The 12,297-nt window shown below is 34.5% G+C and overlaps 1 protein-coding gene across 1 annotated transcript in view; it reads left to right on the forward strand.

Annotated features, from left to right (window-relative positions):
• EYS (eyes shut homolog) overlaps window positions 1-12,297 on the forward strand; it is a 1,534,343-nt gene that overhangs the window by 1,108,133 nt on the left and 413,913 nt on the right. Inside the window, exon 28 of the mRNA XM_041742712.1 lies at window positions 2,190-2,419. Coding sequence (XP_041598646.1) covers window positions 2,190-2,419 — 230 coding nt within the window. The remainder of the gene's footprint in view (window positions 1-2,189; window positions 2,420-12,297) is intronic.

Here is a 12,297-nt window from a genome sequence, read left to right on the forward strand (position 1 = left end):
TCATTCAGAAACAATAAAACTAAAAATTAAATTAAAATATGAAATACTGAGTAATAAATCCCATGAACTTCAAATTAGCAGTGCTTGATGGAAGTTAATTTAAAGGGACAAACTTATATTATGAGTGCAAACGGGAAGAACTATGCTAATCTAATAGAATGAAATCCGAGAAAATTGATTATAAGATTGCATCAAAGTGTTAGAATTTATATTATTTACAAAGCTAAAGAGCTGTGTAATGGAGTTATGAAGTTGACCCCAAAGATAAAATTATTTTCACTTGCTATTATTCTTGTTAGTACTGTGGTACACTGCATGTTTACAAAAAATGTTCAAATTAGTTTATAAAATATTTCTTGGAGAGCCTATGTGGGGATAAGCATTATAGTTAGGGATAAAATGAAGAGCAGAGATGACCTGTCCATTTTTCAGGGAGTTTGCATTCAAGAAGAGAGAAGACAGTTAAGCTTAATCATAAATGTAAATATATGGCTACAACCTGTGATAAACACCATAAATAAGAATTTCAGGTTGCAGAAGGATTGCAAAAGAACTGACCTGCACATTAAAATTATTTGGTAAAATGTTTTCATAAATTATCTCAATTTCTTCAGCTTTTTTTTATTCCAATAAGTTGATATGGGTATATATAGGAGACACAAAAATAACTAAGTCTCTAAATATCAGTCAGAGGATATCTTCAACTGACTTCTTTTGCTACGGTTTTATCTTTATGATAATGTACAAAATAAAAATTTCTCAGATAGTTAATTTGTTGATTATTTGTATCACAGCAAGATTTTTTTTACATTAAAAGGATAATTCTCTTAATGATTATAGTAAATGAAAATTCCAAAAGCACTGCTTACAAACAGTGTGAAACACTCAGGAATACTCTGAAGACATTAATTCAACAAATATTTATAAATAAATAAAAATTAAAAAAAAAATTTATAAAATGTTTGCTATGAATAAGGAATTCTGCCAAAATCAGGAATTTATTTATGGAGGAAAGGTAGAAAAACTGACCAGTGTTCAGCCTGGCTGAAGTAGCTCTACATAACATAAAAAATATGTTCTGGGGTGCTTGTTGGCCAGGTATCTGCCTTCAACTCAGGTCATGATCCTTAAATCCTGGGATTAAACCCTGCATCAGGCACCCTGCTCAGCAGGGAGCCTGCTTCTCCCCCTGCTCTCTCCCCTGCTCACATTCTCTTGTTCCCTCACTCACTCTCTCTCTCTCAAGTAAATAAAATCTTTAAAAAAGTATTCAAAGCCAGTGGAAAATATTCTAGCACTGGTACAGACATGTGGAATTTTAGAGATGAAAGAAGTATCAATTGTATCTTGGTGAGCCAGGAGCAATGAAGAAGGCTATATGGGGGAAATAATATAGATCTTGATTTGGCACTTTAGGTGAAATTTAAATAAGAAGAGAAGAATAACAGTGCAGAGAAGGTACTTCAAACAAACTACCAAAATTCAGGAAGTTCTCTCATTGGCTATGAGAGAAGTTAAGGTGTTTATTAAGAATCATGATAATAAAATAGGCCGGAAATCAAAAAAGAAATTTATTATCAAGAGGCTTTGAATGTAAAAGTAAGGAACTTCATCTTAATTCAAAAGGGGTTTTTTGTTGTTGTTGTATGATTATTAAAGAAGAAAAATTAGCTGGTAGAAAATTTGTGGAAAAAATGAAGAATCACAGGCATTTGTAAGGTACTTCTTTGGTAATTTTCAGAGTAATTCAAGTGAAAGCAGTTTTATCACTAACATATAACATGGCCTAATTTCTTGATCTTCAGTTCATGAGGGTTAATATACCAAAGTAGAACTATGTTTAGCCAAATTCTAATTCTTTTACATAAGAGAACTGACTCTTAGGCTTTTTGAGATTGATACATCCAGGTTTTTACTACTTAGAAGAAATTAATTTAGCTTCTTGGAACTGCATAGATTAACTACATTTCTGTGATCCACCTAGGGTCACGTTCTATAGCTTAGACATTTTTAACATTTATAAGTCCCACAACTGAAAAACAAACATGATTATTCCATTTGCCCTCAGTTAAACCACAGATGTTTATTATTTTTATTTCATCTTATTTTAAATCAAATTTTCTGTTATTTTGGTTTAAGTTCATGCACTTTTACTTATGTTGTGTTTTCTGCTCTTTTTATAAATCTAGATCCCAGGATTCTACTCTGTCTACACTGTCCTCTGTTGCTCCTTCTGGTGTAACAGAAGGGGTTGACTCCATTTGGACCTCCCTTGGCTCCCCTCTTATAGCACCATCCATGTGCCAGGAAGATATGTGTCACAATGGAGGCACTTGCCATCCTGTTTTACTCTCTAGTGGTATATTCTCATACCAGTGTGACTGTCCACTACATTTTACTGGCCGTTTCTGTGAACAAGGTAATCGATCTTCATTTATTATTAAAAACTTCTCCAGAGTGTACAAAAGAATTGCAACCTTATTGTACACGTTGAGAGATGCTAGCACAAACGAGAAGCATCTGTATAATTTTATTTAAAAATGAATTCTGATAGAACACTTTTGTTCAGTATTGTAGAAACAAACTTCAGATTTGTTTTTTCTCCATTAAGATTGTCATTCAAAATATATTTTTAGTTGTCACACAGCCTAAGAGTCAAAATTGAAATATGGTGTTACTTATGTAGTTTCTTACAAAATTATGGTGTAGTCCATCCTTTGTCACCATAGAAACAAGTAGGTTCTACTTTATACTATGTTTATTGCTTAATTATTAATCAAAACATTTTTGTATTTTATAAGCAGATCCACATATTTAAATTATTTTAGTAAGAAGGGTACATTATTTTTTGATGTTTAAAAATATGGTTTTAGTATTAATGAAGCTATTTATGAATCAAAAGAAAATTTCCCTAGTGTCAACATCTAATGGCCTCCTAAGAGTCTCTCAGTTAATTTAAGCAGTGTTGGGCAATTAGAACCAGAAATGCTCTGGGCAGATTACAAAGGTATTAGGTCATGATGCATGTCCCTACACTACGAGCTGAAAAGTAACATTGTTTTCTATGTAAATTAATCACTGATTCTAAATTGGGTAGGTGAGGATGGGGATTACTATTGGATAATTATTCAGATGGCAGAGACTTTCATTATTTATTCATGATTGTGTTAAATATTTCCTTTTTTTAATACCAAAATGTAGGATCTCTGGAAGCAAACTCGTGGGTATCCGTAATATGCTATTCAGCTATTCTTGACAAATGCCCTCATATGACTGCTATGTGTTAATATTCAGCCAAGTAAGCAAGTAAATACAGTCGAAGGCACAGAAATGTAAATATGGCCTATTTTCCTGCTCATTATATAAATATTATGTGTCCTTAAAGTCTATTTTTTAACTGTAAAATGCTTTTGAAGACACTTCATTATTGCTTGATTTTTTTTTTTTAGTGAATGTTTCATATGTCTGAAAAATAGACTTGCGTTCTGCTACAGTGGGAGACCATTTATATTACATTCTGTAAGTAGAATTCTAGGGACATAATTTGGATTATAAAGCTCTTTGAGATCCACACTTAGCCATTTAAAACTCTGAGAGGGATTTTTCTTTTTTTAATTTCATGCTAAGTAGAGTTTTAGAAAAATACCCTTCTTACCTTTCTTAAACTATTCTTTGATTCTTAATGTTTTTTTTTAATGCACATTTACTAATGATAGTGAAATTGATGTTACAAAATGAGGAGTCCTTAGTTATTGGCTATATCTCCTGGGTAGTCATACATTTTAGACTACAAAGGACCCTCCAGCCATAATCCTTATCTCTCCTACTGAATCCCCAGTTCTCCCTCCTTCAACTCCTTACTGAGTAGCTTTAACGCTAGATGCACAGACCTACACTTTCCTGCAGAAAGAGAGAAATCCAGGTTTATTTGGAATTAAACACAAGGCTTAGCTGAGGTTTCATTGTATTTGGTATTTAGGGTAGCAGAATATAGGAGATTGACCTCAAGAAAAGAATTCAGAAACTCTATTCTATATTTGTTTTTGAGAATATTTTATTTTTTCAGCACTATTAATCACTTTCTACCTTCTACATTTTAATGTTTTTCCTGTTGAATTTACAATATTTTAAAAATTAATAATTGGGGCAGCCTGGGTGGCTCAGCGGTTTAGCACCGCCTTCAGCCCAGGGCCTGATCCTGCTAGAGACCTGGGATTGAGTCCCATGCCGGGCTCCCTGCATGGAGCCTGCTTCTCCCTCTGCCTGTGTCTCTGCCCCTCTCTCTGCATTTCTCTGTGTCTCTCATGGATAAATAAATAAAATCTTAAAAAAAAAAAAACCCAACAACTAATAATTGGATGATATTTGTTGCAAAAAGTAGGTAATCCACTACAGAATATTTATTTCTAAGTACAAAATAATCAGAAACTGTGACTAAATATTACCAGAGATTTTTTTAAAGAAACCTTAAGTCGGTAATATCTGCGGTTGTGTGATACTCTAAACAAAATTCATGCAATAGAACTATTTAAATTATCAGTTATTATAGTATTATCTGTGATTTTATTATTGTTCTTGCTTCCTTTTTTGGGAAATATTTCAGTATAATTTTTAGAATGCAGTGTCATATGCTCTAAATGTAAAATTATATTTATTTTTAATCATTTATCACTTCGAATTAAGTACCTCTCTTCTTTCAGTCATGAAGAAAGCAAAGAGTGGGTTTGTGTTTTCAATCTAATGCTCCAAATATAATTCATAATGGTATGCATCTTACAATACATTGACAGAAGAAGACTGGTGCCTAAGGCCTGTGATTCAGGAATCTGGTACCACAATGAGACGTTTTATAGAATTATCTATGTTGGCCAGATGCCACAATTTCTAAGTGTGGATTTCAGTAAGCAGTATTGTATGCCAGTTTTTGTGTTTCACTTACCTGGGTAAAAATCTTTATTTAGATAAACAGTACCCAGATCAATCAGTCAATTAATCCATTTATATCTCTCCTTTCTCTCCCTTTGTGTGTGTATATTCTCAATATTAAAATGCCTAGAATTTAAAGATAAGTTGTGAAAATAATATCCTAAATGAGACCTTTACTGAATACATTCAACATCTAAACTATATGAAATTCAGCTTCAGGAATGAAATTTGCATAATATCACTGTGAAGAGTTCTGATTTACCAGACACTGCACTGCTTCATGCATCTTGTTTCACTTAACCCTCAGAATAACCCAGCTGAAGTGGTCACTGTAAATTACCCCCATTCACAAATAAAAAATCTAAGGCCTAGACTCTGTTAAATTACTTGCTTAAGGTCACACAGCTTATATGTGGTAGGAGTAGGATTAGAAGCAATTTTGGCTGACTCCAGACTTCACATTTAACCACCACACTCTATTGCTACACTAGTTAGAAAATCAAATTTAACATGATGGCATGACATGGAATTTCTGAATTTTCTCACTCTTTAATCTGTATATAAAAAATATCTTTATTTCAGGAAGAAAGAGAATTTTCTTTAAAAAATGAAATTTTGAAAATCAGAAAACCAAAAATGTTAATGTCGATCTACTAAATTTTTACTGGAGAGTATTATTATGGCGATCAACCTAAAATTACACTGAAAAGTACATTAAGTGACGCGGAAAGAATCATACCTATTTCCATAATGATTTCAGTAAAACTGAAATATGGACAGTAGACAAACAAGATTTGAATTTCAGAAAAATCTAGATATCAATGATGAAAGAACACGATTCTCTGAAAAAAATATATAACTGCACAGGTGTCTGTGTATAAAGGTATGTTGGAAGTTGATTTTTCTTCACAGCCTCGCTTTTTTACTTGCAGTTCATATTCTTAACTTGTGAGAGAATACTAAAGTATTTTATCTTAACAACTTTGATTATTCACCACAAAATGGAGGTGTAAAGTAAATATAGACCTTAATTAAAATTGAGGCTTACTGAATCTAGATCCAACTAAATTCAGTAATACAGAGAAGGGGTTTTCAAGGCTATGGGACTCAGTAATGGGTCACCCAGACACATATTTCCTTTCTACTTGGCATTACGTAATGTGTTCTATTTTACCAAATCATCCCTATCCAATCACCTAATAATGTTGATTTTTATAGAATCCGTTTGATTTAATGTGTGTTTTTTTCTCAACACATGCTATCTTAATTCATATTAGCTAAACCTTGTTGCCTACTTTATCATAATGATCCTGCATCTCACCAGGGGAAACATAACAGCCTATATTCTTGCTTTGTTTTAGATAGCTGCATGCAGGCAGATGGCTGTCTCCTACTGTAAAGTTCAGAGTGACAGATTTAGAATATCAGTGCCTTGTGCTGGGGGAAAGCGTATGCCTCTGACTATTAATTATAGGATTAACATTTTTAAACAACCCAATACTTTTTAGTGTTCTATAAAACAGTTTTATAAATAGTGCAATAAAGAAGTATTTAAATGCCATACATTAAAACCAAGAAATCTTTTGTTTTATTTGATATCCTGTCTGTGTATCCCATATATGTTTAAAGGTCAACTGTACTGAGTAAATTGCAAACCTAGAAATAAAAATGAGAGGTTTTAGTAGATGTTTTGTCTTGTTATGAAAGAAAAAAGAAGACTGTCTTAACACCTGCCTTTGCTTTTACCATAACTGGAATATATTTTAAAGGCAAACTAGGGAAGTTTGAATTTATTTATTAACTTTAGATCAGGTGACTGAATGTCAGACATTCCAGGGCCAAGAAGGCACAGAAACAGAGCATTAGTCAGCTTCTTATAACAATTATTTATCTCCTTGCAAAGAACTGATGGTCTATATAATCAGCAAAGGGCCAAGAAATGGGTATTGGCCTTCTCAAACATAGTACTGAAAATTCTCAGGTTTGAAAATTTATTTTCAAGTCCTAGATCATTGCTGCATATTTATTAGTAAACAGCAACTGCTGAAATAGTAAGATGCTAAATTGAAAATGAATGGGTATTGAACTTAAGGACGGGGACTCAAAGGAGACAAGATTACCTATCACCAAAGACAGAGGATTTCATTTTTGAAGGCGGGAGTGGGCTGAAGGGCTCCGGGCTTCCCAAGTCTTCTCCACTATCAGTTGCTGCACACTCCTCAGCAAGGAGCTCTGTGTTCAGCCCTTGGAAGAAGACAGCTCCCGCCTCATCCTGGTGCTTGTAACTATGTAAAAAGTTGGTGTCCATCAATCTCTCTACTTTTACTAATTCAGAAATTTCCATATAGGATAAGGAGGGACTGCATATACCCTCTATGAAAAAAGGATGACATTTATTTTATTTGTCTTCTTTATTGCCATAATTAACATTCTTTTATTCCACTATAATTCAACACATTTAATTAAATAAACATTATGAACACCTAACATGTATAACACATGCAGTTAGTCATTGGAGGTGGTATGAAATGAAGAAGACATTTTTGTCATTAGTTTTCAGGTAGTTGTTCTCATGGAGTGTGGAGTGGGGGATGCAAGGAAAGGAAGATAAGCGTAACAGAGGTCAGCTGGCATTTCCCACCTCCTTTTTTCTTAGTTCAACATCACCTCCTCCCCAACAACATGTTATTTAGGACCTCTATTGTTTCCATAACTAATGATCATATCATCATTGTTGAAGTGACTTCAACAATACAGGTTTATTATTTTAAAGTTCTGTAGATCAGAAGTCTGAAGTAATTCTCAGTGGGTTAAAATCAAGATGTTGGCAGGGCTGTGTTCCTTTCTGGAGGTTCCAGGGGAGAATCTGTTACCTTGCCTTTTCCAGCCTCTTCATTCCTCAGTTCATGACCCACTTCATCTATCTTGAAAGCAAACAGTGGTGGACCTAAACTTTTTCATAGCATGTGACTACATCTATGTGTCCACCTCCCTTTTCTACAGGTAGTGACCCTTATCATTACACAGAGCCCATTTGGTTAATCTGGGATAATCCCTGCAGTTTAATATCAGATGATTAGCAATTTTAATCCCAGCTGCAACCTTACTGCCCTTTTGTCTTGTAAAGTAACATGTACATAGATCATAGGGATTAGGACATGGACCTTGTTGGGGAGTCATTATTCTGCCTACCACAGAACCTATAGTCATACCTCAGGAATTTTCATGATCATATAATAGAAAAAGAAGTTTATTAGATGGATATCTGGTGTTCACAGAATTGAGCAAAGCAAGTGGAACCAACTTGGAAAATATACTCAGCAAGATCCTCTGGAGGACCAAGAAACAGGAAGCAGATTGAGGCTCATCCAAGAATAGGCTGAAGCACCACTACTACCACTGAAGAAGGGCTTTTATACTGTCACCATGTTCTGAGTCATTTGCTTAAGTTTCAGAGTCCCAAGAAATATTTTGAAATTGGTAATTTCTCAGCCATATGCTTACCCTAAGAAGGACAGAAAGGAGGTGGATAAGAGGAGTCATCTTTTAGTCATCTTAGGCTTCCAACATAGTAACTAGATAATAAAATCTGCTAAGATCCCAAACAATGGGCTTCTTCATTTCCACACAAAAATAGAATCATTCACAACAAGGCTTTTATAGCATACATGTATACACACACACACACACACACACATACACACACATACACACACGTGCCTTAATATCAAACATTAATCCTTTTCTTAAAAATTCTTCAGATATTTCTCCTCTCTGTTGTCATCTCTCCCCTATTTTCTGTTTTATCCTTGAATTCCTGGTATTTTTATTTATTTATGTTGTCGAATAGTTTAGTGAAATTTTTGTTTCCATTCCTCCTGCAGACACAACATAAACCTCTTATCCAAATAATTTCATGCATTTTCTCTTTCAGTCATTTTGCTAACCCTGCAAGTCAGATAATATTAGTCAAAGTACTTTCATTTCTCAGTTATAGAAATCCATTTAATAAGTAATGGCTAACATTTACTGGATGCTTAATATGTGTTAAGCATTGTTCTTTTTTTAATTTTTAAAAATATTTTATTTATTTATTCATGAAAGACACAGAGAGAGTCAGAGACATAGGCAGAGGGAGAAGCAAGCTTCTTGCGGGGAGCCCACTGAGGGACTCCATCCCAGAACCCCAGGATCATGACCTGAACCAAAGGCAGACGCTCAACCACTGAGCCACACAGATGATATTTTTTTAATTTAAACTCAAATTAGTCAACATATAGTGTAGTATTGGTTTCAAGAATAAAATAGTGATTTATCACTTACATATAGTACCCAGTGCTCATCCCAACAACTACCCCCATTAATGCCCATCACCTATTTAGTCCATCCCCCTCCAGCAACCATCAGTTTGTTATCTATAGTCAAGAGTTTCTTATGGTTTGCTTCCTTCTCTGTTTTTTATCTTCTTTTATTTTTCCTTCCTTTCTATGTTCATCTGTTTTATTTCCTAAATCCACATAGGAGTAAAATCATAAGATATTTGTCTTTCTGTGACTGACTCATTTTGCTTAACATAGTACACTCTAATTCCATCCCCACTAAGCAAATGGAAAGATTTCATTCTTTTTTGATGGCTGTGTAATATTCCATTTTGTATATGTACCAGTCTTCTTTATGCATTCACCTATCGATAAACATCTGGGCTCTTGGCATAATGTGGCTATTCTAAGTAGTGCTGCAATAAACATTGGGGTGCATGTGCCCCTTCAAATCAACATTTTTGATCCTTTGGATAAATACCTAGTAGTGCAATTGCTGGGTCACAGGGTAGGTCTATTTTTAACTTTTTTTTAAGATTTATTTATTTACTTTTAGAGAGAAGGGGGGCAGAGGGGGAGGGAGAGAAGCAGACTCCCTGCTGAGCTCAGAGCCCACCACAGGTGTCACCTCAGGTTGGATCTCATGACCCTGATCTCATGACCTGAGCTGAAATCAAGAGTCAGAAGCTTAACCAACTGAACCACCCAAGCGTCCCCTATTTTTAACATCTTAGGAACCTCCATAATGTTTAACAGAGTGGCTGCACCAGTTTGCATTCCCACCAACAGTGCAGAAGTTTCCCCTTTCTCCAAATCCTTGCCAATATCTGTTGTTTCCGGAGTTGTTAATTTTAGCCATTTTAACAGGCATAAGGTGGTATCTCATTGTAGTTTTGATCTGTATTTCCCTGATGATGAGTGATGTTGAGCATTTCTTCATGTGTCTTTTAGCCATTTTGTCTTCCTTGAAAAAATGTCTTTTCATGTCCTCTGCCCATTTCTTAACTGAATTATTTGGGGGTTTTTGGGTGTTGATTTTGATAAGTTCTTTATAGATTCTGGATACTAGCCCTTTATCTGGATGTGTCATTTACAAATATCCCTCTCATTCCAAAGGTTGTCTTTTAATTTTGTTGATTGTTATCTTTGCTGTCCAGAAGCTTTTTATCTTGAGGAGGTCCCAATAGTTCATTTTTGCTTTTGTTTTCCTTGCCTCTGGAGACATGTCTAATAAGAAGTTGCTGTGGCCAAGGTCAAAGAGGTTGTTGCATGTTTTCTCCTCGAGGATTCTGATGATTTCCTGTCTCACATTTAGGTTTTCATCCATTTTGAATTTAATTTTGTGTATGGTGTAAGAAAGTTGTCCAGTTTCATTCTTCTGCAATTTGCTGTTCAGTTTTCCCAACATTTCATAAGTGTTCTATAGTTTTCAGCGTACACATCTTTTACTTCTTTGGTTAGGTTTATTTCTAGGTATCTTATGGGTGTTGATGCAATCATAAATGGGACTGGTTCATGAATTTCTCTTTCTGCTGCTTCATTATTGGTGTACAGAAATTCAGTGGATTTCTGTAGATTGATTTTATATCCTGTGACGTTAAACTCGTGTGTGAATTCATGTATCAGTTCTAGGATTTTTTTTTAATGAAGTCTTGATTTTCTACATAGGGTATCATGTGGTCTGGGAAGAGTGAGAGTTTAACTTCTTCCTTGCTGATTTAGATGCCTTTTATTTCTTTTTGTTGTCTGATTGCTGAGACTAGGTCTTCCAGTACTATGTTGAACAGCAGTGGTGAGAGTGGACATCCCTATTATGTTCCTGACCTTTGGGGAAAAACTGTCAGGATGATATTAGCTGTGAGCCTTTTATACGTGATGTTGAAGTATGTTCCTTCTATCCCTACTTTTTGAGGATTTTTATAAAGAAAGGATGCTGCATCTTGTCAAATGCTTTTTCTGCATCTATTGAGAGGATCATATGATTCCTATCCTTTCTTTCATTAATGTGGTGTATCATGTTGATTGATTTGCAGATATTGAACCACCCCTCCTGTCCAGGAGTAAATCCCACTTGATCATGGTGAATAATCCTTTTAATATACAGCTGCATTCAATTAGCTGGTATCTTGTTGAGAATTTTTGCATCCATTTTCATCGGGGATGTTGGTCTGTAATTCTCTTTTTTAGTGGGATCTTTGCCTGGTTTTGGAATCAGGTAATGCTGGCCTCCTAAAACAAGTTTGGAAGTTTTGCTACCATTTCTATTTTGGGAACAGCTTCAGAAGTATACATGTTAATTCTTTTTTTAATGTTTGATAGAATTTCCCTGGGAAGCCATCTGGTGCTAGACTCTTGTTTGTTAGAGATTTTTGATTACTGATTCAATTTATTTTCTGGTTATGGGTCTGTTCACATCTTCTATTTCTTCCTGTTTCAGTTTTGGTAATTTTATATTCCTAGGAATTTATCCATTTCTTCTAGATTGCTCAATTTTTTGGCATATAATTGTTCATAATATTCTCTTATAATTGTATGTATTTCTGGAGTGATGGTTGTGATTTCTGCTCTTTCATCTGTGATTTTATTTATTTGAGTCCTTTCTCTTCTTTTTGACAGTCTGGCTAGGAGGTTATCAATTGTGTTAATTCCTTCCAAGAACCAGCTCCTAGTTTCGTTGATCTTCTACTGTTTTTTTTTTTTTCAATTTCTATATCATTTATTTCTTCTCTAATGTTAATTATTTCCTTTCTGCTGGTTTTGTGCAACTCCTCTTTTTCCAGCTCCTTTCAGTATAAAGTTAGTTTGCATATTTGAGACTTTTCTTGCTTCTTGAGGAACGCCTATATTGCTATAAACTTCCCTCTTTGGACCACTTTTGCTGTATCCCAAAGGTTTTTGATTGTCATATTCATTTTAACTTGCTTCCATAAGGTTTTTCATTTCTTCTTTACTTTTCTGGTTAACCCATTCATTCTTGAGTAGGATGTTCTTGAACCTCCATGTAGTAGTTGTGGTCTTTTAAGATTATTTTCTTGTGGTTGCCTTCAAGTTT

This window comes from Vulpes lagopus, chromosome 1 (genome assembly GCF_018345385.1).
Source record: "Vulpes lagopus strain Blue_001 chromosome 1, ASM1834538v1, whole genome shotgun sequence".
Classification (NCBI taxonomy): Eukaryota; Metazoa; Chordata; class Mammalia; order Carnivora; family Canidae; genus Vulpes; species Vulpes lagopus.